The sequence below is a fragment of the Eulemur rufifrons genome, chromosome 27, assembly GCF_041146395.1.
Source record: "Eulemur rufifrons isolate Redbay chromosome 27, OSU_ERuf_1, whole genome shotgun sequence".
Lineage (NCBI taxonomy): Eukaryota > Metazoa > Chordata > Mammalia > Primates > Lemuridae > Eulemur > Eulemur rufifrons.
Window position 1 is genome coordinate 20,825,835 of NC_091009.1, and position 27,881 is coordinate 20,853,715.

Genomic DNA, 27,881 nt, shown 5'->3' on the forward strand with positions numbered 1-27,881 from the left:
CTCTAACATTTGAGGCATATTTTGTATTTATTCATTTATTCATAAATTTATCATTACTAAAGGAAAGTTCATTCAACCTTTTAGTTTAACCCAGTTAGCCTTTTAGCAGCTTTAACATAATATTATTTGTCTTACATTGAAAATATCTTTAAACTATACTAATCTTTGACGAATACATTTCTGTTTTGAAACTAATAGACATTATTGGCTATGTCAGATAATTAAAGGATCTCTTTCTGATCATATAAAAGTTATATATGATGCCCCTGTCTTGTATTCACCTTGTAGGTAAATGTTTAAGTAACTTTATAAGTTATGATCATCAAACCTATATAATTTAACAAAATGATTTATCAAATATTACATGTTAAATAATTAAATAGTCAATACTATTTTGGGAGTTAAAACTATAAAAGTTTTGCTTGTTGTCCCTGCCCTCTCATGTAGTCATACTAAAGTCCCTTTATCTTTTTCACTGTTTAATATAATCTACTTTAATAGCTGTCCTAAGCTTTAAATTACTGAGTTTTCAATCTTGTAGTCAAAGTCAGGGTCATTAATAATATCTGAAACAAAACTTGAATTTTCAAGTCAAATAATCTTAGAAGACTGAAAAATATGTGTATCTGCTTTCTTATACTTATTTTATTCTAACTCTATCTTAGAACAATTTTTAGGATCTTATTTTTTTCAATGAATATATATACTAGGTACCTAGCTCTTGGCTATGCCTTGAGGAGGAAAAGTAAATCCATAATGATATCTATCTGCGCTTGGAAATAACCATTTTGTAGGGGAGAAGCGCCTTCCAACCTAAGGAAGGAGCTTTTGTTTTGTGAACAAAAACATCATAGAAAAAAAAAGCATATCAACCTTACCTGCTACCAACAGATGGCACTCTTACTGGTTTGTGTCATGACTGTATTTGTGACACCAATAGATGTGCCAACAGATTCTCAGAAGATAGACTATTGTAATGAGTAGAGCCTCTATGAATGCAATGAAATGGTACACATGCTTAATTTTGTCTAACTGGATATCTTATCAAAATTTCTGTAAAAATTTCTTTAAAATCCTGTATATAGAATATTTCACTTATATTTGGCAATTAAATTGGTAATGTCATTTAATTACTTGGTAAAAGAAGAAACTTTTTTTTTTTACCAAAATTTACATATGTGAAATGTAGTAGAAATTTAAAGCAGTATATGTAGAGTTCCTATTGCTTTGAAAAACTAGTCTTTATATATTAATATAATCGATGTAATATATTAAACTAGCCAACTGGTACTTATAAAGCTAAACAACTAAATTCTACTAAAATACACCAGCTTTTGACTTTTTTAAAAATGGGAGGACCTAGACACACAGAGAAAATGTACCACTGGGTAAAATCATTTGCTTCTAATGTTTTATTTCACGTCTATGGTTTTTAGTGTACTAGAGAACTGTTTAATCAGACCATTACCAAATTGAATAAATGGCTACTCAGTGATTACTGGACTATTTAGTGATGGAGTTTTAGAAAGCTTCTTCTTAAAAATCAACTTTCTTTGAATAGTTCATATAAAACCATCCTAATAAATGAAATGGAACAGAATCTATTTGCCACACAATATCTCTGTCTTTTCTTTATTTCTGTATTGTGATGGAACGATCAGCCTTTCTAGAATGTAGCCAGTCCTTGTTTCTAAAAAACTACGCAGACTTGTAGCATCTAATCCTCATGCTTCTGTAACAGTGTTTCTAGTCACTGGTTTAGAAATGAGACATTTTTGTTTGGTCCTGAACTGAACCCAGCCAAGACTTTAACGCTATACATTTAGAGCAACTTGCGCTTTTTCCCCTATAGACTTAATCCAGGGGCCTTAATGGGTGGCTGAAAAGATGAACTGGACGTTCAATATTAAAGGGTGGTATCGCCCTTAGCAAGGGGGTTACCATAGCAGAGTTTGTGGATCGGGAATTATTTGGGGCATGGATCTTGGGAAAGCAAAGAAGAAACATGTTGACTAAAGATAAAAAACAAACAAAAAAAGATTTTGTCTCCAAATTCTAAACTCTTGCAGTAGCAATCATGTCTTTACCATACTATTATCCCTAGTGATGAACATTGCCCATAGAAGATACTAAATATATATTTCTTGAATAGAGTAAGAACTGACTGTACTTTGACACAGTGGTAAGGTTGTGTGTAATTAAGGACCGTGTGCTCATGGGAAGCTGGACTGAGAGTGAGGATGCTAAGGCTTCTGTTCTCATAAAGAAGTACTGAGGTTGCTCAAGTTGCAGGTCCTCTCCTTTCTTCAACTAGTGCAGGTATTTAAGGAGTATGGGGTTAGAAGTTGAATGTTTTGTAATGGATAAAAAGACAGCTACAATATAGCCCTTTGTTGTCTAAATTGAATTGAGAGCCTCTTAAAAAAAAAGTGCAATCAATGGGCTTTAGTTATAATAATAATAGTTAATATTTACATAGAACCAAATGGTTTTAAGTACTTTTCACATGTTAACTCATTAAATCATCCCAAAAGGCTTGTGAAGGAAGAAGCTGTCATCATTCCACTAATAGAGGAAAAAATTAGATACAGAAAGGTTAAATAATTTGCCCAAAGTCACACATAAATTAAGTCCTGGAGCTAATATTTGAACCCAGGAAGTTTGACCTAGCATTTCTTTTTTAACTACTAAGCCAAACACCAAGTCTTCCCACCTTTTTTTTTTTTTTGGACTTTCATCAAATAAATGTCTTGATAAAATGGTATAACACCCTTGAATGGGGGGACAAAAGAATATATTTGTGTGTGTGTGTATGTGTGTGTGTGTGTGTACTTTGCAACTCTCTCAATGCTTAAATTGGAGGTCAGGGTGAGGGCAGGGCAGCCAATATTTTCTCCAAAAGTGACTAATATATTTTAAGTGCTTTAATTGAGAGAAGATTCAATTGTATTAGCTAAAACATTAAAAAGTTCATAAATAGATTTGTCTGCACAAAGGCAAACATTTCTCTGATTTCTTAAACAATTTTGACTTATTTTTACTGAATTGAATTGACCTAATATTTTACTGTCAGAATGATTAAAATATGAGGAATGAATTAATAACCAAGTTCAAATATATGTATTGTTACCATGCAGGTCTCTTAATAGTTCTCAATTTCCATACAAGTATGAACTAAAGAAAATGAAATTAAGTTGCAGCAAGAATGTGCTCAGTTACATGTAAAGATTCACTTCCTGATAAGAGTGATTTATAATGATACGGGCTAGTAAAACAATTATGGGATTTTGATCATTCTTTTGACATGCATTTATTGGAATGCTAATGTTTTCAAAATACATCTTTGGAAATAAATACTGTGGTCTCGTTAGGGAAAGAAAAACAAGAGGTAGACTGAAACTGACAGTCTGACCACGTTGGTGGCTTAAGTATTCCTTGGCCTGGAAGGAAGATGCTGTCCATTTTACTAAAGTATCCTTTCTCTCTGGAGGGACACCCAAAATGCCATCTTAGTAAAACATTGGATCTTTGCCAAACCACGGTTACCCTATCTGCAGAAGACTACCAAAGACAAGATGTGATTCTAGTGGCCAATAGACTTCTCGCCCTACTTCTGACAAGCAAGATAAAGTGGGTGGGGTGGGAGCAGAATGGTCATGGGCTTAGTCACTTTCATGGTTATGCTAAATCAGCTTCCTTGAACCTTCTGGAGCATCTCTATTTTTTTCCTTTCTCTATTTAGACAAGAGGGTGTGTGATATGATTATTCCAACAAGCTCAAAATTAGATGTGATGAAGTCTTGATGGGCAGGAAGCTCCTAATCCCTTCTCACATTTTATTTGTTTTGTTTGTTAGTTTTGTTTGTTTGTCCTATATTGGAATTTTAGCAAGCTCCTTCATTTTTCATTCCTTTACCTTTAAAGACAAAATTCTTCTGTATGAGAAGCCTGAAGTGACCTTTTTATCTTCAAAATGTAGGGTCAGAATCAGAAGTAGACATTTTGAATTTATATTGAGCTAACAGTATATTATTTGAAAGTCTAACAAGAAAAATTGTTTTTCTTCTATTCCATTTCTGGGATCCTAGTTTTCTCCAAAGGAGTCACAAATAAACTTTTGTATTGGTCCGATTGCTTGAGATCCCCTGAGATTGTCACTAGACAGGGCTTTGGTGTAAAATCCCCAAAGTGGATTTCTTTAATGCTGTTTTGGTTCATTGAACACTTTCAACCCTTAGGCTTGATATGGAAGCCACTGAAATCATTCCAAGACCAAGGTTCCTCAGCAATTGTACTAATGTTGCAAGTTAGTGGAATTTCATTTTTCCCCACAAAGTTTGTTTTATAAAATAAAATACATTATATTTTAATGTAGTTAGCATATTTAATGTATTTTAAAATAAAATTTTAAAGTTTCTTTTATCAAAATAACTTAATATAAATTTAATTCTATAATGTATGTATGCTTGTGTGTATACATAAATGGGCCACCATCTGTGAATTAAATATGTATATACATGTATATGTTCATGCATCTAGATCTTTCTGAGCTATAAAACATGAAAGTAAAACTGATAAATTTTATAAAGATATGTCAAAAAGTTTAGTTTTTTCAATTTCATAGAAACAGAGTAAATAATGATAAAAATTTCATTTATTAGAAAATATTTTCATAACTAAAATTTTTCTTTAACCTAAGCCTAAATACTTTATTTGCTAGAGTCACTTGTTAAAATACTAACCATTTTAAAAGATACCAAGATCATATAGATATTTCAGAAAACAAAAATCCATGCTGAACTTTCTATTTTTTGCTCTATAAAACAAGAATTTTGAATAGATTTCTATAGTTCATAATTGAATTGCCATTAAATGACATTCAGTTTTATATTGTGACTTTAAGACACAATAGTTTTTTAAAATGAGTTCAAAGTGGAGTGTGTTTATGTAATAGGTGAACTATTATTATGTAATAGATTAATAGATTGGAATTGAATATATATAGCACATATAAAGGGAGGCATGAAAATTTGCAATGATTGAATGTTGGTGCAAGCATTCTGATTAAGGATACATAGATAGCTGTATATATAAAAATAGATTTCTATATATAGGTACAGATACAGACAGACAAATATCTGTATCTAAATAGAATATGTAATCTATGAAAATATCTATGTAAATAGATATAGATAGATATCTACATATGTCTATCATCTATCTACCTATAAATTTTTACCTCAAACTTCTTGAGCATATATGCCTATAGTTTTATCTGCATAGTTAAGTTTAAAGTTCTTTAGAAGAGGAAACTATCTGACCTGTTCTTTGATGGCATTTGGTGGCATTTTATGTTTGACTTACTTGTTCCTCTTGATAATAGTGTTTGCATTGGTGGTTCCCTCCATTGGGACTTCCATTTCTTTATGGTTTGCCATTCACCTAAAATGTTTCTTCTTCTGGAAGATATCTCATAACTGCTTTTTCTTCCTCTTTTAGACTAAAGTTTCCTAAAAATTTGAAATGCATTATAGTCATGTTTAGCTTTACCTACCTTTCACAGAATAGCAGCTCAAGAAATACATGCTGAGAGAAGAAATAAAAGTATATAAAAAATGAACTAGTAGTTACCTAAGACAATAAAAAATAATTGGGCAAAACAACAATCAACATCTACTTAATAGATTAAAAACTATATCGATTCTTACTAAGTCAGGAACAATAAATAACGCTTATCATCTCTACTGTTATTTAATATTATTCCAGAGAATATAACCCATGTGTTAGGACAGAAATAAGAGGTATAAATATTGAAAAGGTAAACAAAATTATCAATTTTTTCAGAAAATAAGTTTATATTTAAAAAAAGAACACTAAAACCTATTATCAATAATACAATTATAGTAAGATGGTTAATTGTAAATAAATGCACAGAATAAATATTTTTCTATAACTCAGCAATAAGAAATCTGAAAATTATTTGACTCATAATGGTGATAAAATATAGAAGGTGTCCTAAAATTTGTCATACTTAGGGAAAATGGGAAATTATAGCTAAATGTACCTTTATTTACAAAATACTCATTACAAAATTTTATAAAATTTTTCTTTTATATGGAGACTTTTGGGACACTCTGTATATCTAACATAACTTAACAAGAAATGGGAAGGATCTATTTAAGAAAAAGAGAAATTTATAATTATTTTAATGTTGTTACAAAAAGCGACTGAGTTGAGAGGTACTTAAAAGAATAATAATGAGATAAATAATAAATTGTCAGATAGTAAAATATTATGAAATTATAATAATATGGTATTGTACTGCAACAAAAAGATCAGTGGAACAAATTAGAAAGCACAGAGACCAAATCAAGAGAATGTATTTTCATATGCTAAAGGTGGGATTCCAATCATTAAACATTCATTCAGCAAATATATTTGGGCATCTATTATGTGCCAGCCATATGTCAAGGTGTTGGGGATGCAGAAGTAAATGAAATAACGATCCTATCTCCTGGAATGCATTTCTTAGTAAATTTTTAAATATCTAGGGAAAAAATTAGAATATAGCCCTATCTCACACTATACTGTCAAAAGAAATTACAAATGTAATATAGGGTTAAATATAAAAATACAATAAATAAACAGGAAAAACATGAGTAAGTAACAAATTCTGGGCTGGGAAACCTAATTATAAGAAGCGAAGGAAGATACCATTATTGAAAGAAAAATTAAAATTTTAAAATAAAAATTGACACCATTTTTACATTAAAAATAACATTTAAAAGATCAGAAAAAAAGTAAATGTAACATGTGAGGATGAACATGGAAAAAGCACTTAAAATCAATAATAAAGAGCCACCCAATGTAAAAAAAAAATGAGAAATAAATATCCAAATGGAAAAATATGATTAAATAAGTTCAAAGTCAATATCTGTCTTAGAAATACAAATTAAAACTAGAATAAAATTCCATTTTAATCTATCTGATGCTAGTTGATGTCTCCCAGAAATGCCAGGCCAAATATCCTCCTAATGCCAGAAATGTTTTGCCTGACAGTGGTCGTAATACTATTTATGAGATACGGAAAGGAAGCTAAGCAATTTGAGAAGTCTCTTGCAATGAACTCAGAAATGAAAAGGCAGTTAGATGAAAATTTGATTTCATTCATTTATAAGTTCATACACTACTGTAGATTTCAGAGACCATCCAATTCAATGTCTCCATTTTGGACTAGGAATCTGAGGGCTAGTCTGGTCAGGAAATGAGCACCATAGCATACATATGTTTCAAAAAGTATCTGGTAGATATTTTTATTTTTATATATATATACCTTTATATATATTTATTATTCCTTGTATCCTTATCTATAATATATAACAATTGTTAAGCATGATCAGCCCTTATCATTTAGATAGTAACATTTAGATAGTCAAAGTTTTTAATTGTTCAGAGGAAGAAATGGAATATTATTTTAAAAGATGAAAGAAAGTATTCTTTGTTTTGTAAAGATTGGAATTAAATAGTTTCTCAACATTTTCTATGGGAAAAACTCCATATTCTTGTTTTTCTCTGGTATTTCCCTACTTTTTATCCTAATCTATACTTCTGTTGTAATATTTAGAATGCTAATTTGATGTTTCCCAAATTCTTTAGTGGTAAGCAGCTGAAAAACAATTTAATTTAAAAAGGAAAGAAATAATATATTGAAATAAATGGGATAACAAGACTTTGGCATTCTAATAAAGAGTTAGCCATCAGGGATTAATTCCAGGCCACTCATAATATTTCAGATTAGTTTTCAATTGTTATTTTGTCAGGTATAATCAATGAAGATTTTGTTATTCATATATTTATAAGGCTGGTCAGCCATAAATATTTTATGAATGGAGACATTTCTAGCACCACCTAATGGCAGTCAAGTAAAAAGAAAAAGCTTTTCCAATTTAGAAGCTAATTTACATAATTCAAATTAAGCTATATAGCCAGAGTTGCTTATATATGAAACTGAACTTTTACATTCCCTAATGCACCAAATAGGCAGCTAAAAATCCATCTCTAAGCAATTGGATTGAGTGGGAATGAAGCAGAAGGGATATTTGATTATGAAGCCAAGGGGTTTCCGCTGTCTTTATGAGTACAAGAATAAGAAAATATGTAGGAAATAGAACACATTAATTTTATGTGAAAATTTTCTTTTTAATTGCAACAGCTTATGCATCAAGACTACATTCCCCATACTCCAATTAATTTCCTGAAAATATTTATCACAAGCATTATATTGGCATATTTTATTTGTGTTGTATTTTAGTAGCCATTTATAAATCTTGGACCAGTTCAATCTACTTGTCTAAGAAAGCATGTTCTATCTCTTGATAGATTTTTTTAAACTGAGTCATATCTTTCTGATTATACTATTGGAATTTTCTGTTGGATATGAATCCAAGAATGTGCTTTAGACAGGAGCTCTGACCTCGCACTCTACCTATTTATTTCATTCAGTTTCTAGCTGGATTTGAAAATGTTGTCTGCCATAATCTGAGGGTTAAGATCAATGGATTTGGTTAATGTATCTGAAGAAGGAACATGAGGCAGACAGTAGCAGCAGGTAGTTTGAAAAATCAACAAGAGAGTCTGATGGCAGTATTAGTCGGAAAGTTTCAAAAAAGTGCCTTCTCTTCGACTACAGTTTCTTCTTTTCTGTGCACACTTATTTACATTTATTGCTTGATGCCCCATAATGCCCTTTACTTTGTTTATCCACCTACCAAGTTATAATTCATCCCTCACAACCCAGCTCAGTCATCACAGCTTCTGTGAACTTTTACTGTACATTGCTCTGCTCTCATTTAAACAGAATTAGTCACTTTTTGCTGTGTTCCACCTGTGAATTACAGATCCTTCTTGTACTGGGTCTTTGTGCTTGTACTTATTTAGATACGTGTGTTTCTTCTACTACCATAGGACAGGTTCCATGAGGATGAGTATTATGCTTTTCTTGTTTATTTTTTAGAAAAAAAGTATATTTTGGTAAAAGAAAAGGCAAGTTAATGGAACTAATATATCTTTTTTTTGTTTACTGTTTAATTTTCTCTATTTTTATATTTTAATGTAAGCTGATGTTTTTCATATTTCTTTAATTCCTACTAAAAGTTAATTAGTATTAGTTGTTGTTCTTTTAAATCATCATTATAATACCTGAGATTGACTATTCTCAACTCTTCAGTCAACATCTATCTCAGGGAAAAAAATGTTAACCATGTTATTGAAGGCTAAAGAGTAAATGTCAGATTTAGCCTGGGTGCAGTGGTTCACACCTGTAATCCTAGCACTTTGGGAAGCTGAGATGGGAGCATCACTTGAGATCAGCCTGAATAATATAGTAAGATGCTTTCACTATAAAAAAATTTAAAAACTAACTTAGTATGTGCCTACAGTCCTAGGTACTTGGGAGGCTGAGCCAGGAGGATCACTTGAGCCCAGGAGTTGGAGGTTGCTGTGAGTTATGATGATGCAACTGCACTCTAGCCTGTGTGACAGAGCCAGAACCTATCTCCATACATACACACGTACATAAATAGTAAATGTCTGACTCAAAGGCTATCCTAATTTTTTGAAGGATTCTTGTGAGGAGACCATAATTATCCATATAAAGGATTAATTTAGAAAATTAGGCATATTTTTAACAAAGATTCAGGATTTACCTCAAGAAAAAATTTTGAATATAAAGATAATTAGACAGTTGAGCAAACATGTTGATAAATATAGTACTCTTTAGCAAAATGCAAAAATAGCATTGAAAAGAGAAATATTAACCACTGCTGTCATTTGTCACTGTTCTAGAGGTCCAATCAATGTAAAAAGAAACAGGAAGCTAAAAATTTGGACATAAATTGATCAGATAATCACTATTCTCTAATAATATTGTCCTCTATAAAATCCAAGGCAATCCATTGAAAATATGGAACTAGTATAACAGTCTATAAGTTGACTGGATTCAATTGGATTCAAGCTATGCTTTCCATAGATTGCCCTTTCTTTTCCTGTTCCCTTTGGGGCCTCTTTCCTGGAATTCCCTAGAGGCCAGTGTTTTGACCCAGCAGGTTTCAGTCTTGTTCTCAGTACTTTTTCCATTTGGGTAGGGATTGACTTTCAGGAGTGATTTTAAGATTTCTGTTGTAGCTAGAGCCTTACTACCTCTCCCCTTTTCCATTCATTCTCCACCTTACTCTCAACTCCAACGTAAACCCTGGTGCTGACTCTGCTGGCTTAGGATGTTTATTTCTTTACCTCATGTATTGCAGTTTTTAGTATATTCTTCGTCCTAGTGACTCTGTAGACTTGGGTGTTTTATTTGCTTTCCTTCTTGATCTTGGTTTTTATAGGAAACGTGGAGAGATTTGTATTAGGCTACCATCATTATTCTATGGGAAGCTGAATAACCTGGACTAAAATTTTAAATATTCAAAGAAAGTCATAGATATACTAGAAGAAAATACTAGAGACTACATTTTATTATTTTGTGAGTGGGGGTGTACTGTCTAATTAACATACACATTCCGGAAGGAATAAAGAAAAATATATTAAAATTTTGAATCTTTTTGTTTTAGCCTGTAGGGCAATGAAAAACAAGAAAAGGTTAAAAGGCATACAGCAAACTGGGAAAAAAAAATATCTGAAACACCTGCAAAGACAAAGGATCAGTATCTGATTATTCCACAGATATTATTGAGAGCTCAGAATAAAGCCGATACTGTTGTAGGGTTATATTTTAGAGGATGCAGATAGGAGGTAAATTGAATAATGATAAAAGAATAGTGCATGCTGGAGTTGATGATGCTATGGATAAAGGTGTAAAGCACAGTGGTGGTTATAATTGTTAACAGAGCAGCCATAATGGGCCTCTCAAAGAAGTTGAATTTGAGAAAAGACCCTTAAAAGGGGAGATAGTGAGCCACGTGGATACCTGGGAAAGATTCCAGGCAGAGGCAAGAGCAGTTAATAATGCCCTGAGGTGGCTGGAATGGAGAAAGGAAAAGGAAACATAACAGGAAATAAGAATCATAGTGAAGGCTGTATTATGAAGGATATTGTAGACTTTTGTGCAGACTTCGGCTTTTGCCTGGAGTAAGACAGGAAAGCTTTGGTGGATACCAAGAAGAGAAGGAACATGATCAGAATTGTCTTTTGGTGTGATCACCCTGGCTATTACTTTAGAATAAAATATAGTGTGTGTGGGTATGGTGGGAGGAACAAAATTGAAAAAAGGGAAACCATGTAGAGGGAAAAGCTAGAATAATCCAGGAGAGAGAGAATGATGCTTTATAACATCTGATGATCCGCAATGTATAAAGAACACTTATAAGTCATGTAGAAACAGACAAATAGACCTTTTGAAATTAGGCAAAAGATGTGTGCACAACACCCAGAAAACTAATAATATCTAAAACTAATATCTGAAAATTTCACCATCAGCAATGTTACAACCTTACTTGGTCCATTGCCCTCTGCAAATGACTAGGACAAGTGTGTTGAAAATGGCCAATTTCATAAAACCTAGAATACAGAGATACAGAAGTCAAGACAAATTCGTTTTGCCTCTTTGGAAAGTCTGAAGCCTGCATCCTAAGCTTATCTTTGCTGATATTAACGGAATAACACCCTAAAGATACATAGAACACAACTTTCTTTTCCATCTTTGTCTTCTATACAAACTTCTCAAGCCAGATTGTTCATGGCGTTTGGGCTCAGGTATGGTCTCACCTGTTTTTCTAGGTTCATCTAACTCCCTCCTGCACATCCAGCCTTCTTCAATACTTTCCACACCTCTAGGCTTTTATAAGATTTCCCCTCAAATCCTTCATATTCTCTGAAAACAAACTCAAGCATGATATTCTCTATGACACCTTCCTCAATCCCTTTGAATCCAGTTATATCTTGTATATATCTCTATGCCACTTAGCATACTTCACTACAGTTTTTTTTTTTCTCCACTAGCACTTAATGTCTAGCACTACCTGGTTAGTTTTTCTTCGTTACTGTATAGCAGAGTATTCAACAAATGTTAATGTTCCATAGATACATATTGAAAAAATGACAATCCAATACTCAACAAATGAATTTTGCTTTCCTGCCTTCAGTCCTTTGCTATAATTTCTCCCTTACCTTTAATGCACCTCTTACCTGCTTTCTCTTCATCCAGAATCTCCAAATATTTACTAAGGACAACCAGATGAATCAGACATGGTTCCTGAGGTAGTTGCAGTCCATTGAACCCAAATTAAATCCCCCTACCTATGTAGAATCTTTGGTTATCAGCTCAGCCTCAGATGAGTTCTCCTTTAACTTTTCATAATCCTAGCTGACTGTATTTCTGCTCAAATCAGTATTCATTCATTATTTAATATTATATTTTTGGTACTTGATTTTTATGTATGTTATTAAGCTCTTATTTGATTCTCATGGTGTGAATTGTCTCTTACGACATATAAATTTTATATTTGCAACTAAACTGGTAACTTTTTGCCAGTTTCAATACATTAAGCAAAATGCCTTACATGCAGCGAGAGCTCCATAGCATGTGCTGAGTAAGTGGGATACCTGGTAGAGTGGAGGTGGGGCCACATGGTGTAGTGGGAAGGCATTTATAGGACTGTTGCAAGTTGCCCCTGCTTCCTGAGCTGGGGAAATTTCTACGAGACGAGCCTTGCATGGCCTGTGTGCACGGCTGGTATGTGGTCCCAGGGGTCAGTGAAGACCCTGAAATTCTGAAGGCTGCAAGCAATTTGGTTATAGGATGATGTTTCAGGAAATTACCTCTATGGGTCACTTCATGGCAGATCTTTCCAGTATTAGCTTCTATTACTGGACTGATTCTTTAAACTTCATAAATATTTTAAACAAGGGTTCCTTGTGTTTCTTTCACTCCTGTCAAAAACCCATTTATTTTTATGTCTCTCTGATAATATTTTCACATTGATGCTCTGAGTATCCAATTTTGGGTTGACAACATGTCTTTTTAGGTTGATGAGTTTTGCATAAATTTAAACTTCATTATATATTGATTAGCAAGAGCGCAGGCTTAAGTTTCCAAGTACTGATTGGCATTTAAAATGGGATGTATTTAAAACCAAATGGCCAGGACCATCCCGGTACATTGCTGTGTATAATTTCCTGACTGTACTCACTACATCATAAATAATAATGAAAGTAAATGTACATTTATCAGAAAGAATCAACAAAACCCCAGCACTGATTTGCTGATCACACTTGTCTTACCAGGCATTAAGGCCAGCTTTCGAACAAGGGTGCCTGAAGGTTTGATCGTCTTTGCGGCATCGCCTGGCAGTCAGGAAGAGTATTTTGCACTTCAGTTGAAGAATGGACGTCCTTATTTTCTTTTTGATCCTCAGGTAAATGAGTAGTCACAAGAATTATATTTTTAAGAGTTTATAGGTGCCAGGTACAGAGGTAAGTCCTTATGTTTTCACGGTGAATCCTCATCGAAAACTTACAAGGTAAATATTATTATTAACCCCCATTTTTCCAATGAAGGAAATGAAACTTTCAAAAGTGATGGGATTTGCCCACTGAAAAAATAGCAGAGCTAACTTCCAAACCCACACAGTGTGACTGAGAACCAATGTGCTTAACAACCAATATGCCACCTTATAAGGAGGATTAAAACTTTTAAATAAATTTGAATAGATCTATCTTTATTTTTCTTGAAAGCAAAATTTACATCTCCCTCCCTCACTCTCTCCCTCTCTTTCTTTCTTTCTTCATTGTTTCGCCAGCAAGTATCTGACACTGTTGTGCTGGGTGTTAGAGATTACCGTAGTTTTACAGTTAAACATGACCGTGCCTCTGTGAAACAAATAGAAAGCACACAGTGAAACAATTAATTTAAAATATGTATGAATTTTATGAAAGTATGGGACGCTATGTGTGATGGAAGCATAAAATTGAAGGATCTTTCTGAGTTTTCAGTCTTCTCTGAAAATGTGATATTTAACCAAGATACAAAACAATGAGGAGAAGTTGGTCAGGATAAGAGCACCTGTCTATAGGAGGTACCTCCTGTGTTTGAGGTGGGGCAGGACAGGGGAGATCCTGATGGAAGATGAGGAAAGGTGCCGGGAATAGAGTTTCCCAGCAGAGCAAATAGCAAATGTTAAATGCCTCAGGTGGGCAAGAACATGGGTGTTCAATACATTACGGTATATTTGGTATTGCTGGAGGACAACAAAAGGAAAGGTGGGAGTTGGAAAAGCTGGGAAGGGACCAAGTCATTTAGGGTATTGTAAGTAAATGTGAGTATTTGCATTTTTCCTAAGGGCAATAGGAAACTATGCAACAGTTGTCTTCACTTTAGCTAAATAAATATTAGCAAGCATTTGATATGTGTTAGGCCTGTGAGTAAGTGAGAAATGAGTAAGACTAAGTCAAAGACTGTTTACATTTCCTCAATTCTTCAACTTTAAACGATGATCTAAATCACACATCAGGCTTAGGAAATAAATGTTTTACGTGATGTTGGTAATGCTGACACAACTTTTCCCCGCTGTATCCAAGTTGCATCTAGGAGCATAGATAAGAGCTCTGGGTGAGGATCACAGCTTCGTGCACCCCGGAGACCCACTGACCTTGGAGAGGCAAGGCAGGGCCTGCTGGATCACGTGGACAAGAAACAGGCTGAGTCCTTCTTGCTTTAGGAAGCTGGGAGAGCCACAGGTGGCAACTAGAAGGACTGGGGGCAGATTCTGAACCTTTGTTGACATCTCAGCGGGGGCTTGATAACTCCCCAGCTGGTACACCTAGGTCTTCAGGCACAAGGACTCATGAGTGTCCCTGGAATTATTAATACAACTTCATAAGGGATGCCAACAGGTGGGCAATGAGTAAGCTAAGAGAAATGGCATCGCACCTAAGCAGATCCAGCAGCCAGAGCGAAGGGAGAAGCAGCAGTCATCACAGAAGGCAAGGCAGATGGCAACTGGGGGAGGAAAAAAATCAGCTGAAGTTGATTCAATTACAGAACTAAAAATATTATTTTTCATTTGAAAAGTTGAAGTAGATTAATTAGAGGAGAGACGAGCCTCAGATTAGTAGGTCAGAAGATAAAATTTAAGAATCTCTCAAAATACATGACAAAAGTATGAAAAAACAAAGAGATAGATACTACCAATATCACTAAGAAGAGATTCAGAAGGAGAACAAAGAGCACATGTGCAAGAAAAAGGAGGATAAGAGAAATAATAACAAATAAAATAGAAATTTAAGATTTGAGCAATTGATGAAAAATTTATTGAAAGGACTCGTCAAGATTACACAAAGCTAATGCTTCCATGGGACCACGATGTGCCAAGCATTATTCTATATGCTCTCTCTACATAAATGTGTGCGTGGACACACACACCCCTATACGCATACATATGCTCTCACTTATTTGAACTTTTCAACAACTCTATGAGGTAGGTACTCTTAATATTCTCATTTTGTGGGTGAGGATGTGAGTCACAGGTAAATTAATTTTCCTAAAGTCACACAACTAATAAGTGACCAAGCCAGGTTTGCTGTTGTGTTTTTGTTTTGTTGTTTTGTTTTGTTTGTGATAGGATCTTATTCTGTTGCCAGGGTTAGAGTTCAGTGGCATCATCATAGCTCACAGCAACCTCAAACTCCTGGGCTCAGGCAATCCTCCTGTCTCAGCCTCCCAGGAGCTGGGACTACAGGCACGTACCACCATGCCTAGCTAATTTTTCTAATTTTTTGTGGAGATGGGGTCTTGCTCTTGCTGAGGATGGTCTTGAACTTGTGGCCTCAAGTGATCCTCCTACTTCAGCCTTCTGAAGCGCTAGGATTACAGGCATAGGCCATTTCACCTGGCTCAAGCCAGGTTTTAAACACACACAATCTAGTTCCAAAGATGACGATTGTAGCTACAATGTTATACTGCTTTTCAACACCAAAGAAAGATGTTTGTTAATATCCACAGTTTCAGACAAAATGCTACCTAAGCACTATATTGGAAAGGAATATTCTGGCAAGTAATCTAGCCTAATGTAATCTGAGGGAAGGAAAAGAGTCAGAAATATAAAGGAGAAGCTGTGGTGAATAATAAACCTAGCAATATGAAGTCAAACCTAAATATTTAAGGACAGAATGACTAGAAATGTGTTTTGTAGTGCCAAATAAGAACCTTTGAAATAGAAGAAAAATGCAGAAAGGGGGAAAAAAAAACTCTAATGATTTTTTGTTGTTGTTGTTGTTGCTAGAATTAGTAAGAATTGAAGGAGAGGGATAAATGCGTGAATTAAAAGTTGCTAAGTTACCAGCTTAATGGTGGAGGTGGAGGTAAGTAGTATGGGAATAGATTCTATTGATGTCTTGTTTTCATAAAATACATTGGGCAATTTTTTATTGTAAATGTTGTAGAAAAATTAATTACTAATAGAATAAAAATGTTCCACAAAACATCCAAATTCACAGGCTGAAAAAAAGACACCAAATACTAAATTGTAAAAAATCAACAAAAAATCAGCAAAAGAAAGAGAACAGTACAGTAAAGTACAAGAATGTCAAAGAGAAAGAAAAATCTGGCTCTGCTTATTCTCCCTCAACCTATTAATATCTGTGGGTATTTGAGAAGAAGCCAGATGGAGAAAAACCCTAAGCATGGAACTACTTATTTATAGAGCCATTAAAGTACACAAAGTGGGTTCTCATTAATCATCTCATTTCGTTCTTGAAGTAGCCACTAGAGGTAGGGACTGTTTTCATCTCTGCTTTAGATGAAGTGGCTTAAGTAGGGTCCTACTGTGGTTTAGTGACAGAACTGGCACTGAATTTAGTTTATTTCATTCAATGCCACTTTGTTAAGAATTGGTTGTACCCCATGCGCTGTGCTGTACAGTTACGCACTGGGGACACAGAAATAAACAAAATGCCACCCCCTAGAACACTGGTCATAGGTTGTTCATCACAGATTTTGAGTATTTAATATACACACGCACACAACAAACATATGGTACAAAGTCTTTGGAGAATTAATCCAAAAATGATTTCACCAGATCTGAAATAGGGCTGCCATCTCTTTTGACATGAGTGTTGTTCCTTTTTCTAAAGAATGTGATCCCTTAAGAAGCCACAGAATAGGAGAAAAGGAGTCAAAGTTACGTAACAGTATCTCTTCCCCTGTGCTGTTAGGATCCTGAGAATAGGTGCCAGGAATCTCTGTAGGACTCATCTTTTTCATCCCCTTTGCAATGATTGGATGGACGGTCTGGTGTGAAGCATGATGGAGAAACATTTCTGCCCCCTTCCCCTTCTCTCTCCCACAGTTACTTAGAGTACTCAGCACTGCCACTAGCTTTGTCAGCCGCTCTGTCCCTACCCTGTATAGCTAAGTCCTAACCCATATACATAGTTGCCAGGAGTTACAGCCCAAGGTTGGGGGCTGAGGGGAGTCGGGGGGTGTGTAACGCTGCCTGGTAAGTACATTTTTATCTGGAATAATAACCTCTCTCCACAAAGTAAAAGCTGCCTGTGTTTTCAGCAAACTGACAATTAATTTACTTTTTAGAGTGTAAGGTACTGGAGGAGCAGGATGGCCATAGGATATATTTGAGAAAATGTAATCAGACATCTTATATTAATACTAAGTGCTCATGGGACATGGTGCTATCTATATATGAAACAGTGAGCCAAAGCTAGCAAGGACTGTGTCCTTCCTTACCTCCAAGGAATTTATACCCTAATGCAGGTTCACTGAACATATTTTCTAACTTTATAATGAAGGCCCCACTTATTTTTAGATAAGAATTGTTGAAACTGAAGGATGGTGAAAATTTTGAATATTCTTTTCTCGTTCTCCTTTTGGGTAGTAATATGAATATAGCTTCTTATATGCAGTTAGAGCTACCCCAGGTTTAAAGCACTACAGAAGTTTACTTTATATGTCTCCTATTGGCATTAAAATTATTTATAATTTAAATACTTTGGGTATCACTTTAAGCCAATTTTTTCCTCTGTTATCTTTAAATGAGGATAAGAGATTATCTAGTGAATACCTTATTCTACTCATCACGCAAGTAATTATATGCTTAATATGTCTTTCTTATCAGACTTCTTATCAGAGTGTACAATCCAGTGAGGGCAAAGTCTATGACTGTTTTGTCCACAAATACATCCTCAGGACTTAGCACAGTTTTTGGAACATAGTAGACACTCAATAAATAAATGACTGTTGACAGATTGGCTGGCTGACTGTCTCAATAACTATTAGTAAAACACTACTACTACTCATAATTGAAAAAAATTACCCATTGGGTTACAATGTTCAGCTTTTAAATGAATATATAAAAATTTAGTTCTTATTTGTTTGAATTTGTCTGTTTGTTAGATATTTTGACTTTTAGCAGAAAAAAAGGTGGTGATTTTTAATTATTATTCCTAAATCCAATCTAAATAATCATATTTTGAACTGTGACAAGAACACTTTCAGGTAATTTTAAAGTTACTATTTATATTATGGACTGGACACTTGGAACCACTGTTAAAAGAAGATAAAGAAAAAGTTAACTTCAACTTCTAATTACTGTATTTTTTTGTTAATTCTCCAACGATTAACTATAATTTTCCCATTCTTTGTTTGATTAAGTTCAATTTTAAATACACTTGATCAGGTAATATTTTATTGACCAGTAATGACCCATGTTAATCCCTAAGATGTTCTGTGTTCAGTGACATTAACAAGAAATGCACATCACATTCTGGTTTCACTTGGAAGGAGTCTGTAAAAGTGAAAGCTTTCAAACAATCCTGAATAGCACCTATTTAATGGGTCTGATATTTTCCCAATGAAAAGAACAAACTGCATAACATGACACTAAGATTGATTACAGAATTATTCTTTTAACAGTGGTGAGGGGGTGGAAATAATCTTAAAATCATCATCAAAGTATAATATTCTAAGTGCCTCTCTGTATTAAAGCAAGTTAGACATACTGAGGCTGTAGGTTATGTACTTGAATTTGTCTCCAATAAATGTGATTTCTGATGTAGAGAACTATTAATGCTTCAGATTGTTGCCAAACAAAATATGAAGAACCACTTACTCATACACCTGATCTTTAGAATGCAGCATCGTTTGTAACAATTTTAACGCTAACTAAGTACACTTTGATGAGACAGCATTTAATAAAATGCTCATTAATTTCATCATTAGCAAGGGTATGCTAAGAAGTAAGCCAGTTTCTTATGTCACGCCCAATTAGCATCCCATGCTAGTAATCCCATTAGTATTGTTGAATTCACTAATGGAAAAACTAATGGGCATGCTACCAGGGCACATTAATTGGGCACGACACCAGTTCTGGTTTTAATTATTAAACTACGATAATGAAATGTGTGTTTGTAAAATATTAAAATGTTGAAATAGGGTTGAAGAAAATAAAAGAGTGTGTAGATGAAACAGAGATAAAGAAAGTCAACCTACAAAAAATTCAAAGACTAGAAAATGAACTTACCGAATGGTCGTGTTTCTAGCTGACCATGTTGTCTCTAAAGCTTGGGCTATTGTCCACGTGCGAAGCTATTCATTCATACTCAGGGGAAATTAAAAGCTATTTTTTTTTTCCTTTGGTAACATGGAATTCTGTATGCCATACATGTTGTCAGCCTCTTTATGAGGCCCGACAGGAGCCAATTAAATGTGTAGAATGGACATGTTATATCACTGAAACTATTTCAGGGAGATATAAACAGGTATACTTAAGATGACATGATTAACATAGTATTTTTTAATTATAAATCTTCAGTTCTATTATATCAAGCAAATAACTATTTTCTCTTTTTAAAAAACCATATAGAAAAAAAAGTTTGGTGAAAATATTAGGTAATTAAAATTTTTTTGTAACATTTTACCGAATCTTAGTTTTTAAAAATTCTATTAGAATGCTGTTTGTTATTGCTAAGGACATCAACTTAATTAAGAAAGAAAGAAATTTAATTTCATTTAGAAAACTCAGAGTAATAATCTGTTTTATTTTCCTTTAATACTAGTAGATAATGTTGGTGACAAAGTTGAAATATTTTTTACTTAGTCTTCTTTGTTTATTGATATTTAAAAGGTTACCGTTGGGTTAACCATAGCATACTAAAAAAGTGTTCACTTGCCTTGAAAAGAACTAAGTTCACAGGTTTCTCTTCTGTTTCTCTTTCTCTGTTTCCTTATCCTCACCTCCTTTTTGCTAATCTCTATTGTTGATATCTGGCATTTCCTAGGTCTTACACACTTAGGAATTAATTTTTAACTATTATTGCCTTAGCCAGAGCTACAAATGTTAGATTTTTCACTACAAAGCACTCCGTACTATGTTTAACCCCACACTTATGTTCAATGTATTAATAACTGGCTAATTTTTAATGTGAATTTCATTTCTTTTGTTAGTAGTTTTGTGAATGTATGGGAAACTAACTTGCCTGATGTTTCTCTATCTTTAGAAGCTATTTTGAATGGAATTTTATTTGTTTTAAATTATCTTTTTTCATATTTCTGCCGTGAAAATTGAAATCTAAAATTTTGGAATAGAAAACTCCTTACCTTTCTGATGAATATAGGTACTGAAAATGCAAGTGCCTTTGTAAAGAGATTCTTATTCCAAAGAGAAATTCTTTTCAGATTTGGGCAGTGTGGTGTTCAAAGACAGCAGGAATGATGCTAGATGTCAACTTTAATTTTGAGTTCTGTTTGAAATGTATGCATGCTTGCATCAGGATCATAATGTTGAAATGTGTAAATTGGTTTATAACAAATATATAAGTCTCTGTGTGTGTGTGTTTGTATCTGTGTAAACATTCATTCATTCCTTTAAGGGATCATCAGTGGAAGTTACCACAACTAATGATCATGGCAAAAAATACAGTGATGGCAAATGGCATGAAATAATTGCCATTAGGCACCAGGGTTTTGGCCAAATCACTCTGGATGCTCAGTATACAGGTGGGTACTTCTTTGATATATATTAATATAAATAACTCTATTGATATGCTTGTGTTGCCATACTTTTCTATTATTTATATTCTTATGTCTCTTCTTGCATCATCATCTCTACTCAATTTCATCTAAATTGCTATTGAATTTGCCTTTGGGATGCCCCCAAAATGATGAAGTCTGGCAACCAGTTTCTCATCCATGCAGAATTTCAGTAAAACAAAAAGAAGAGCCGAGGCATCAGTTGCCACTTTGTATCCTTTACAGCTATCTTCAAATTGCAAAGGCCTTTAGTTATATTCTCTCATATTACTTTTGACCTCCAGAAGGAGAATTAAGTAGAGGAAAACAGTTATTATCTGCATTTAGAGGTGAGGAAACCAAGGCTCAGAAAAAGTAAATAATTTTTCCTACTTTATACAGTTGGTGGGCAGCATTCTTGGGACACATATCCTGTCTTTGCATATTTAAGCTTAGTTTCTTTCCAGCCTACCCTATCTACCTTTCTCATGTAATTATAAAATGGTTACTGTGCCTGTATGATGATACAGGCTTTTAATAAATCATTCAGAAAATATATAATTTTTAATGAGCACCTATTTTGCTCCAGGTATTATTTTAGGCACTCTGAATGCAAAGAGCAAACAGAACTTTGTAGAATTTACATTTTGGGGAGGAATGTCGGGTAATACAGAATACACAAATATTAAACAAGTACCAAGTGGTGATAAATTCTGAGAATGCAAAGCAGGATAAAAGGGAAATGTGTGTGTGTGTGTGTGTGTGTGTGTGTGTGTTGTGTTCATTGGGTGTATGTGGTTGTGTATGTGTTGGGGGAGTGCTACAATTTTATATAGGACTTTTAGGGAAGGCCTCTCTGATAAGGTGACATTTGAGAAGAGACCTGAAGGGGTAGGGAGCAAACCATGCAAATATCCAGGAAAGGGATGTTTCGAGTTAAGGGGACAGTAGGTATCAAGGCCCAGAGGTGGGAGCATTCTGTATACGGCGTGTCCAGGACCAGCAAGGATGCCAGTGTGGGCAAGGGGGAGTGATAGGACTAGCGATACGACATGAGGTCACAGAGGCCATTCGGGGCCAGATTATATAGGGCTTTGTGGGTTTTGCTCTGAAAGAGGGAAGTCATTGGAGGCTTTTGGGAGAGAAGTGACATGATACGACTTTTCTTTAAAAGTCATATCACTAGTGGCTCTGCTGAGAATAAATTTAAAGGGGAACAAGGGTAAAAGCATGGAGACCAGTTAATAGGCTTCTGTGATAACTGCAATAATTCAGGCAAGCAATAAGGATGACTTGAACAAGCAAAGTAATTGTGGACATAAGAAGTGTTCAGATTCTGTTTATGTTGTGAATGTCAAATTAACAGGATTTGATGAGACTGAGGTAGAGCAGGGGCTGGAAAACTTCCACCTGTGGGCTAACTGTAGCTCATGCCTGTTTTTATAAACAAAGTTTTATTGGAACACAACTACACCCATTCACTGGTGTATAATCTATAGCTGCTTGCAGCTGAATAGTCTACAGAGATACTATTTGGTCTTTGACAGAGTGTGCTGGCCCCTAATATAGAGCAAGACTGCCAGGGTTGGGGCCCAGGCAACTAGAAGAATATAGCTGCCAAAACTAGGGAGTGTAAGACTGTGGAAGAAGCAGATTTGTAGAGAGACATTCAAAGTTCAGTTTTGAACATAGTAAGTCTTAGATATCTATGAGACATCCAAGCGGAGATACCCAGTAGGCCCCTGGACATCCAGGTCTGAGTTCAGAAAAGAGGTACAGATGGGAGGTAAAAATTGGAAGTTGTCAGCTAAAGATGGTATTTAAAGCCAAGGGACCAGATGTGAGTAGAGCTAATTGGAGTGGATTGGGCTCTGGAAAACCAACAATAAATGATTTCCCAAAGAGGGAGGGAGTTAGGGAGAAATCTTAATAGGGGAATTGCATCATTATGCCACATGGTCAGAGACCCAGGTCCCTCTGGCTTTGGGCCAGAGTTGGCACTACTCCCCCCCTCAACCCCCCACTATTCTTAGGGGACTTACGGAGTTTGTACAGGTAAAGAAAGGAAAAGGTCTGAGACGGAGGAGGTCTGGGTCATTCCAACATCATGTAAATAAAAAGAACAGAGAGAGAGCGGTGTCCTAAAGCCCAGTGAAGGGTTTTATCATTTGTTAAATTAGTAGAAACTAGAGTATCCTGCTGAAGTTGTAACTCTCATCTCCATTTCTCCAGGTTCCTCTGCCGCCCTGAATGGTAGTACCGTTATTGGAGATAACACAGGGGTGTTTCTGGGAGGGCTGCCCCGAGGTCATACCATCCTAAGGAAGGATCCTGGTAAGTTTAGCAAGGTATAGAATGATGTGTTGTCACCAAAACTTAGCATGGAATCAATTTACATTATTTTAAAGTATGAATAAGTATTATTTTTTATCTCATGCTGTATTTGCTATGTCAATCTGTCAAAAATTTCCTTTAGGTCTCTTCTTTATTAAGGAATCACATATTTCATATTACTTATAGGTATATTGTTTATAGCCAGTTCTTGGTATACAAAAGGAGTTCATTAAATTTTTGCTATTAATAAAATGAATTATACTAATTTCAGTCAAAGGAATGCTATTTTAGGACTTATGTATAGATTTTACTAAGATTTTAAATTGAATGTAAAACAATACAGAAATGGAAAACTATGAGCTTGATTTATACTCTCAATAGGGTGAAGAACATTCCTTGAGTATTATGTGACATGCTAAACCAATCCTTATGTATTCGTTAGATGAGTAATATTTTATAAACAGGTAATTCTAATCTAATGCCATAAGTGCTATAATTGAGCTATAGACAAAGTGATTCTGCAGTTTTTAGGACAAAACCACAAAAATGCACTCTAAAATGAAAGTCATAAAAGCTAACATGATTGAAAATAGCCTTAGGCAGAAAAAAAACAAAAATCACCCTTCAAATGCATCGCTAATAATCCCAGGGTTGTTTCCCAAGTCCTCATCGAGAATCACAGGATGTCTCCCAAGTCTCTTCCAGGAAATTAAAATATAACTACATAAATATTACCTATAAGCTAGGACCCAGATGAGTATAATTTGTTCATGGGTGGTAGTATTTAGGGAATCATGGTGAAGAAGATCAAACGCTGTAAAAAACTTTCAGTGGGCGTGGTGCAGAGGCTCATGCCTGTAATCCCAGCACTCTGGGAGGCTGAAGCAGGAGGATTTCTTGAGCTCAAGAGTTGGAGACCAGCATGAGCAAGAGTGAGACCCCATCTCTACTAAAAATAGAAAAATTATCCCAGTGGTGTGGTATGCGCCTGTAGTCTCAGCTACTTGGGAGACTGAGGCAGGAGGAGTTTGTAGCCAGAGCAACAGAACAAGACCCTGTCACAAAAAAAAGGAAAAAAAAAAGAAAGAAAAGTTTTCAGTGATTTTTGGAGAGGGATCTCTTTGAATCCTCAAGTCCAGTTATGGTACCTCCTCAGACATGTCTGTAGATTAGACAGGGTTTTCATTTAACTGCCTTAGACTGCTTAAACTGGTAGAGAAGTCCTTCTAATACACACACACACACACACACACACACACACACATGCACACAAAATGGCAGTGGTACATCCAGATACCAGAAGGAGAGAATACCCTGATACCAAGTACCCTTCCAGTAGAGGATATATTTTCATCATAAATAAATAATTTGACATTATGTGTACATATATATGGGCCTTTTAAAACTTTGCTGGTAAATACTTTCCCTAGAATCAAGCCATAAACTCACCCTGAGAACTAAGCTTAGCACCTCTAGGGAAAGACATTGCTCTGTGAAATGCAACCTCAGTTGCATGTGCTCTCTCACTCTCTCGATTTTTTTTCTTGCTCTCTCTCTAAGTCTCTCATTTGCTCACTTTCTCTTCCAACCCTCTCTTATCACCCTTTTTGCTATATTTATAAAACCTACATCTAACTGGTCTGAAGAGTTCCAAATTGAAGATTAACACTACATAAATTCCTAAAAATGAAATCAAATTATCTTTGGGTAACAGACTAGTTCATAATGATGAAGGAACTAAACTATAAACTACAGATTTAATAGAAACACTCCCTTCCAGTCTCACTTCTAAAAGTTGGTATAGTGCTTTATTTTTGAGGCTAGTGGCTGATGAAATTTCTGTGATAGCTAGTTCAAAAGGCAATCTTGTTGCTACTGTAAAACCAAGGTTTTTGTGTAAACATCTGCATCTGCAGATACGTTGGGTTTGAACCACAGCTAAACATAATAATTGCTACCATTTACCATAGCTGATGGTGTGGTGTTTGCATGAATCATTAAGAGGCTTGCAGTAAATAGGTGGTGAGAGCTATTGCCTATTTCTTTTATTTTAATGGCACAGAAAATTAATTGCTTGAAAAGGATCTTTCAGAATGCATATTTCTTGTTATCTATCAACTTCCTGCAGAGATAATCCAAAAGGGTTTTGTGGGCTGTCTCAAGGATGTACATTTTATGAAGAATTACAATCCCTCTGCTATTTGGGAGCCTCTGGATTGGCAGAGTTCTGAAGAACAAATCAACGTGTATAACAGCTGGGAGGGATGCCCTACCTCTTTGAATGAGGGAGCCCAGTTTCTAGGAGCAGGTAAGGCCCTAAATATGTATCGGTGGTCGCTTAGCATGTGTGTTCTGTCTTTGGCATCATTTATTCTCCCCCGTCTGATTACTCTGACCTCATATGGGCCTCATATCACAGAAATACCTAATTATGTCTTGATGAACATATCTATATTCTCAATGTCTGAATATGTAATATAAACTGTAATACTCTTAAGTGCTATCCATGAGTGACATCCCTGGTGGCCCACGCTCTTCTTGGTTTACATGTGTAGTGTCACAAATGTCCATTGGTAGGTCAGTTGTTTGGAAATTAGAATGCAGTTAGAGATGCACTTAGAATGCACATCAAAAGATGTTTCAAAGGAGTTTTGTTTACTCGGTTAGTGCACAAATACTATTTATCTCATTACATAGATGAACAGCATTCCTAAAATTAAACTTTCGGCTCTGTGATGGGTTCAATCGACCACCAAGGGAGAGCTGGAGACCAGAACCACCAGCCCTGCTATTGCTCCAAAGAGTGCAGCAAAAGGGAGGTGCAGTGTCCATGGCTTATCCCCTACTCACAGCCCCCCAGGGGAAGCGGGAGGAAGGATTATGGTGGTTTGGTGGATATGGCTTGTTATCCAGATAAAAGACCACCTCTGCCTCCTACATTTATAACTAAGTTGATTGGTTATTAAGGTGCTTCAACTGCCTTCAGAACAAAAAGGGTATATGATATTAAAATAATCTGTGTGCTTTTTCATTGCTCTTTTCTCATCAATGTCATTATTCTGAGTTTCTCTTAGAATAACAGTGTGACTACTTATTGTTAATGCTTATATAAAACAGTAATAGTCTTACGTGATACAGACTATTACATGAGTTAGAGAGTAAATTGCTTCCTCTTAAAAGGTATGTCAAGTTTTTTCTGCCACTTCTGTACAATTACAAAAGTGATTTCTCAACATTGATTTGCATCTTCTTTTTGTGACAGATTTACTCAATGATAGTATATGTGCTAGGGTTTCATAACACCCTTACAATGCTGGCAATATTGTGTTACAGATGCTAATATGTAGATATTTTTTTATCTTTAAAGGGTTCCTGGAACTTCATCCATTAATATTTCAAGGTGGAATGGACTTTGAGATTTCCTTCAAGTTCAGAACTGACCAGTTAAATGGATTGCTTCTTTTTGTTTACAACAAAGATGGACCTGATTTTCTCGCTGTATGTTAATTAACTTAATTAAATTTACTTTAAAATATCAGACCCAACTTTCAAATAAGTAAACCACGTGTTGGCATTATACTCAATTAGAGTTTCTTGACAGATTCAGTTTTGTTTTCATTTTTTTTCCACCAAGTCATTTTTAGTTTTGGAGTCCTGTGAAACATATTATGTTTTAGGATCATAGTGATTTTTTTTAAAAAAATTACAATTAGTATAATAAAAATTAAAAAATTGTAACTTGAACAAAGCAAACTAGATAGAAGGAATTAAGAAAATCCAGTTTAGTTTCCCAATATATGAAAATATTATTTCTTAATTATCTTTTGATATGTTTCAAAAGAATATATAGAACATATAAATTTTGTATTACTTATATAATAAAGTATAATAATGCAGTGAACACTCATGAACCTACCACCCAACCCAAGGATTAAAATGTAATAATTTTTTTGAATCTACCTATGGGGTCTCCCCTGTCCCATTTCCATCTCCCTTCATGGGTAATAAGAAATCAGAATTTTGTATTTTTAACCCTATGCATTTTCGTAGTTTGAATACCATATGTAGATGCCTAAAAATTATTTTTTTCAAATTTATAAAATTTATATTATATTCTATCTTTAAGCAATTGCTTTTTGCACTTACCATTGTTTCTAAGTCATTCATGTTTCCATGTAGGTATTCATTTTCATGGTTGTGTAATGTATCTCTTCTCTTATCAGTGATGTACTGGTTGTTTCCATGTTTTTGCTATGGTGAATAAGACTGCTATGAACACTTGTTTTGTTTTTTTTTTTTTTTTACATTTGTCTAAATGAAATGGGCAAGTATAACTGCTTTTAATTGTCCTTAATCATTCAATTAGATGTCACTGTCAAAATAAATATTAAAATGTTAGTTTTATAAAAGTTGTTTTAAAGAATTGGCATAGAATCAAGAGAAAATTATGGGCATCTTACCCTCAGATTCTTGAGGCAAATAAATAATTGGAAAAATAGGCAATAAAATACATGTCTTGATGATTGAAGAA

The 27,881-nt window shown here is 34.7% G+C and overlaps 1 protein-coding gene across 1 annotated transcript in view; it reads left to right on the forward strand.

The window, feature by feature from the left end:
• USH2A (usherin) overlaps positions 1-27,881 on the forward strand; it is a 611,994-nt gene that overhangs the window by 209,398 nt on the left and 374,715 nt on the right. Inside the window, exons 21-25 of the mRNA XM_069459264.1 lie at positions 13,282-13,412; positions 20,878-21,004; positions 23,249-23,350; positions 25,479-25,658; positions 26,718-26,848. Of these exons, the coding sequence (XP_069315365.1) occupies positions 13,282-13,412; positions 20,878-21,004; positions 23,249-23,350; positions 25,479-25,658; positions 26,718-26,848 (671 nt within the window). The remainder of the gene's footprint in view (positions 1-13,281; positions 13,413-20,877; positions 21,005-23,248; positions 23,351-25,478; positions 25,659-26,717; positions 26,849-27,881) is intronic.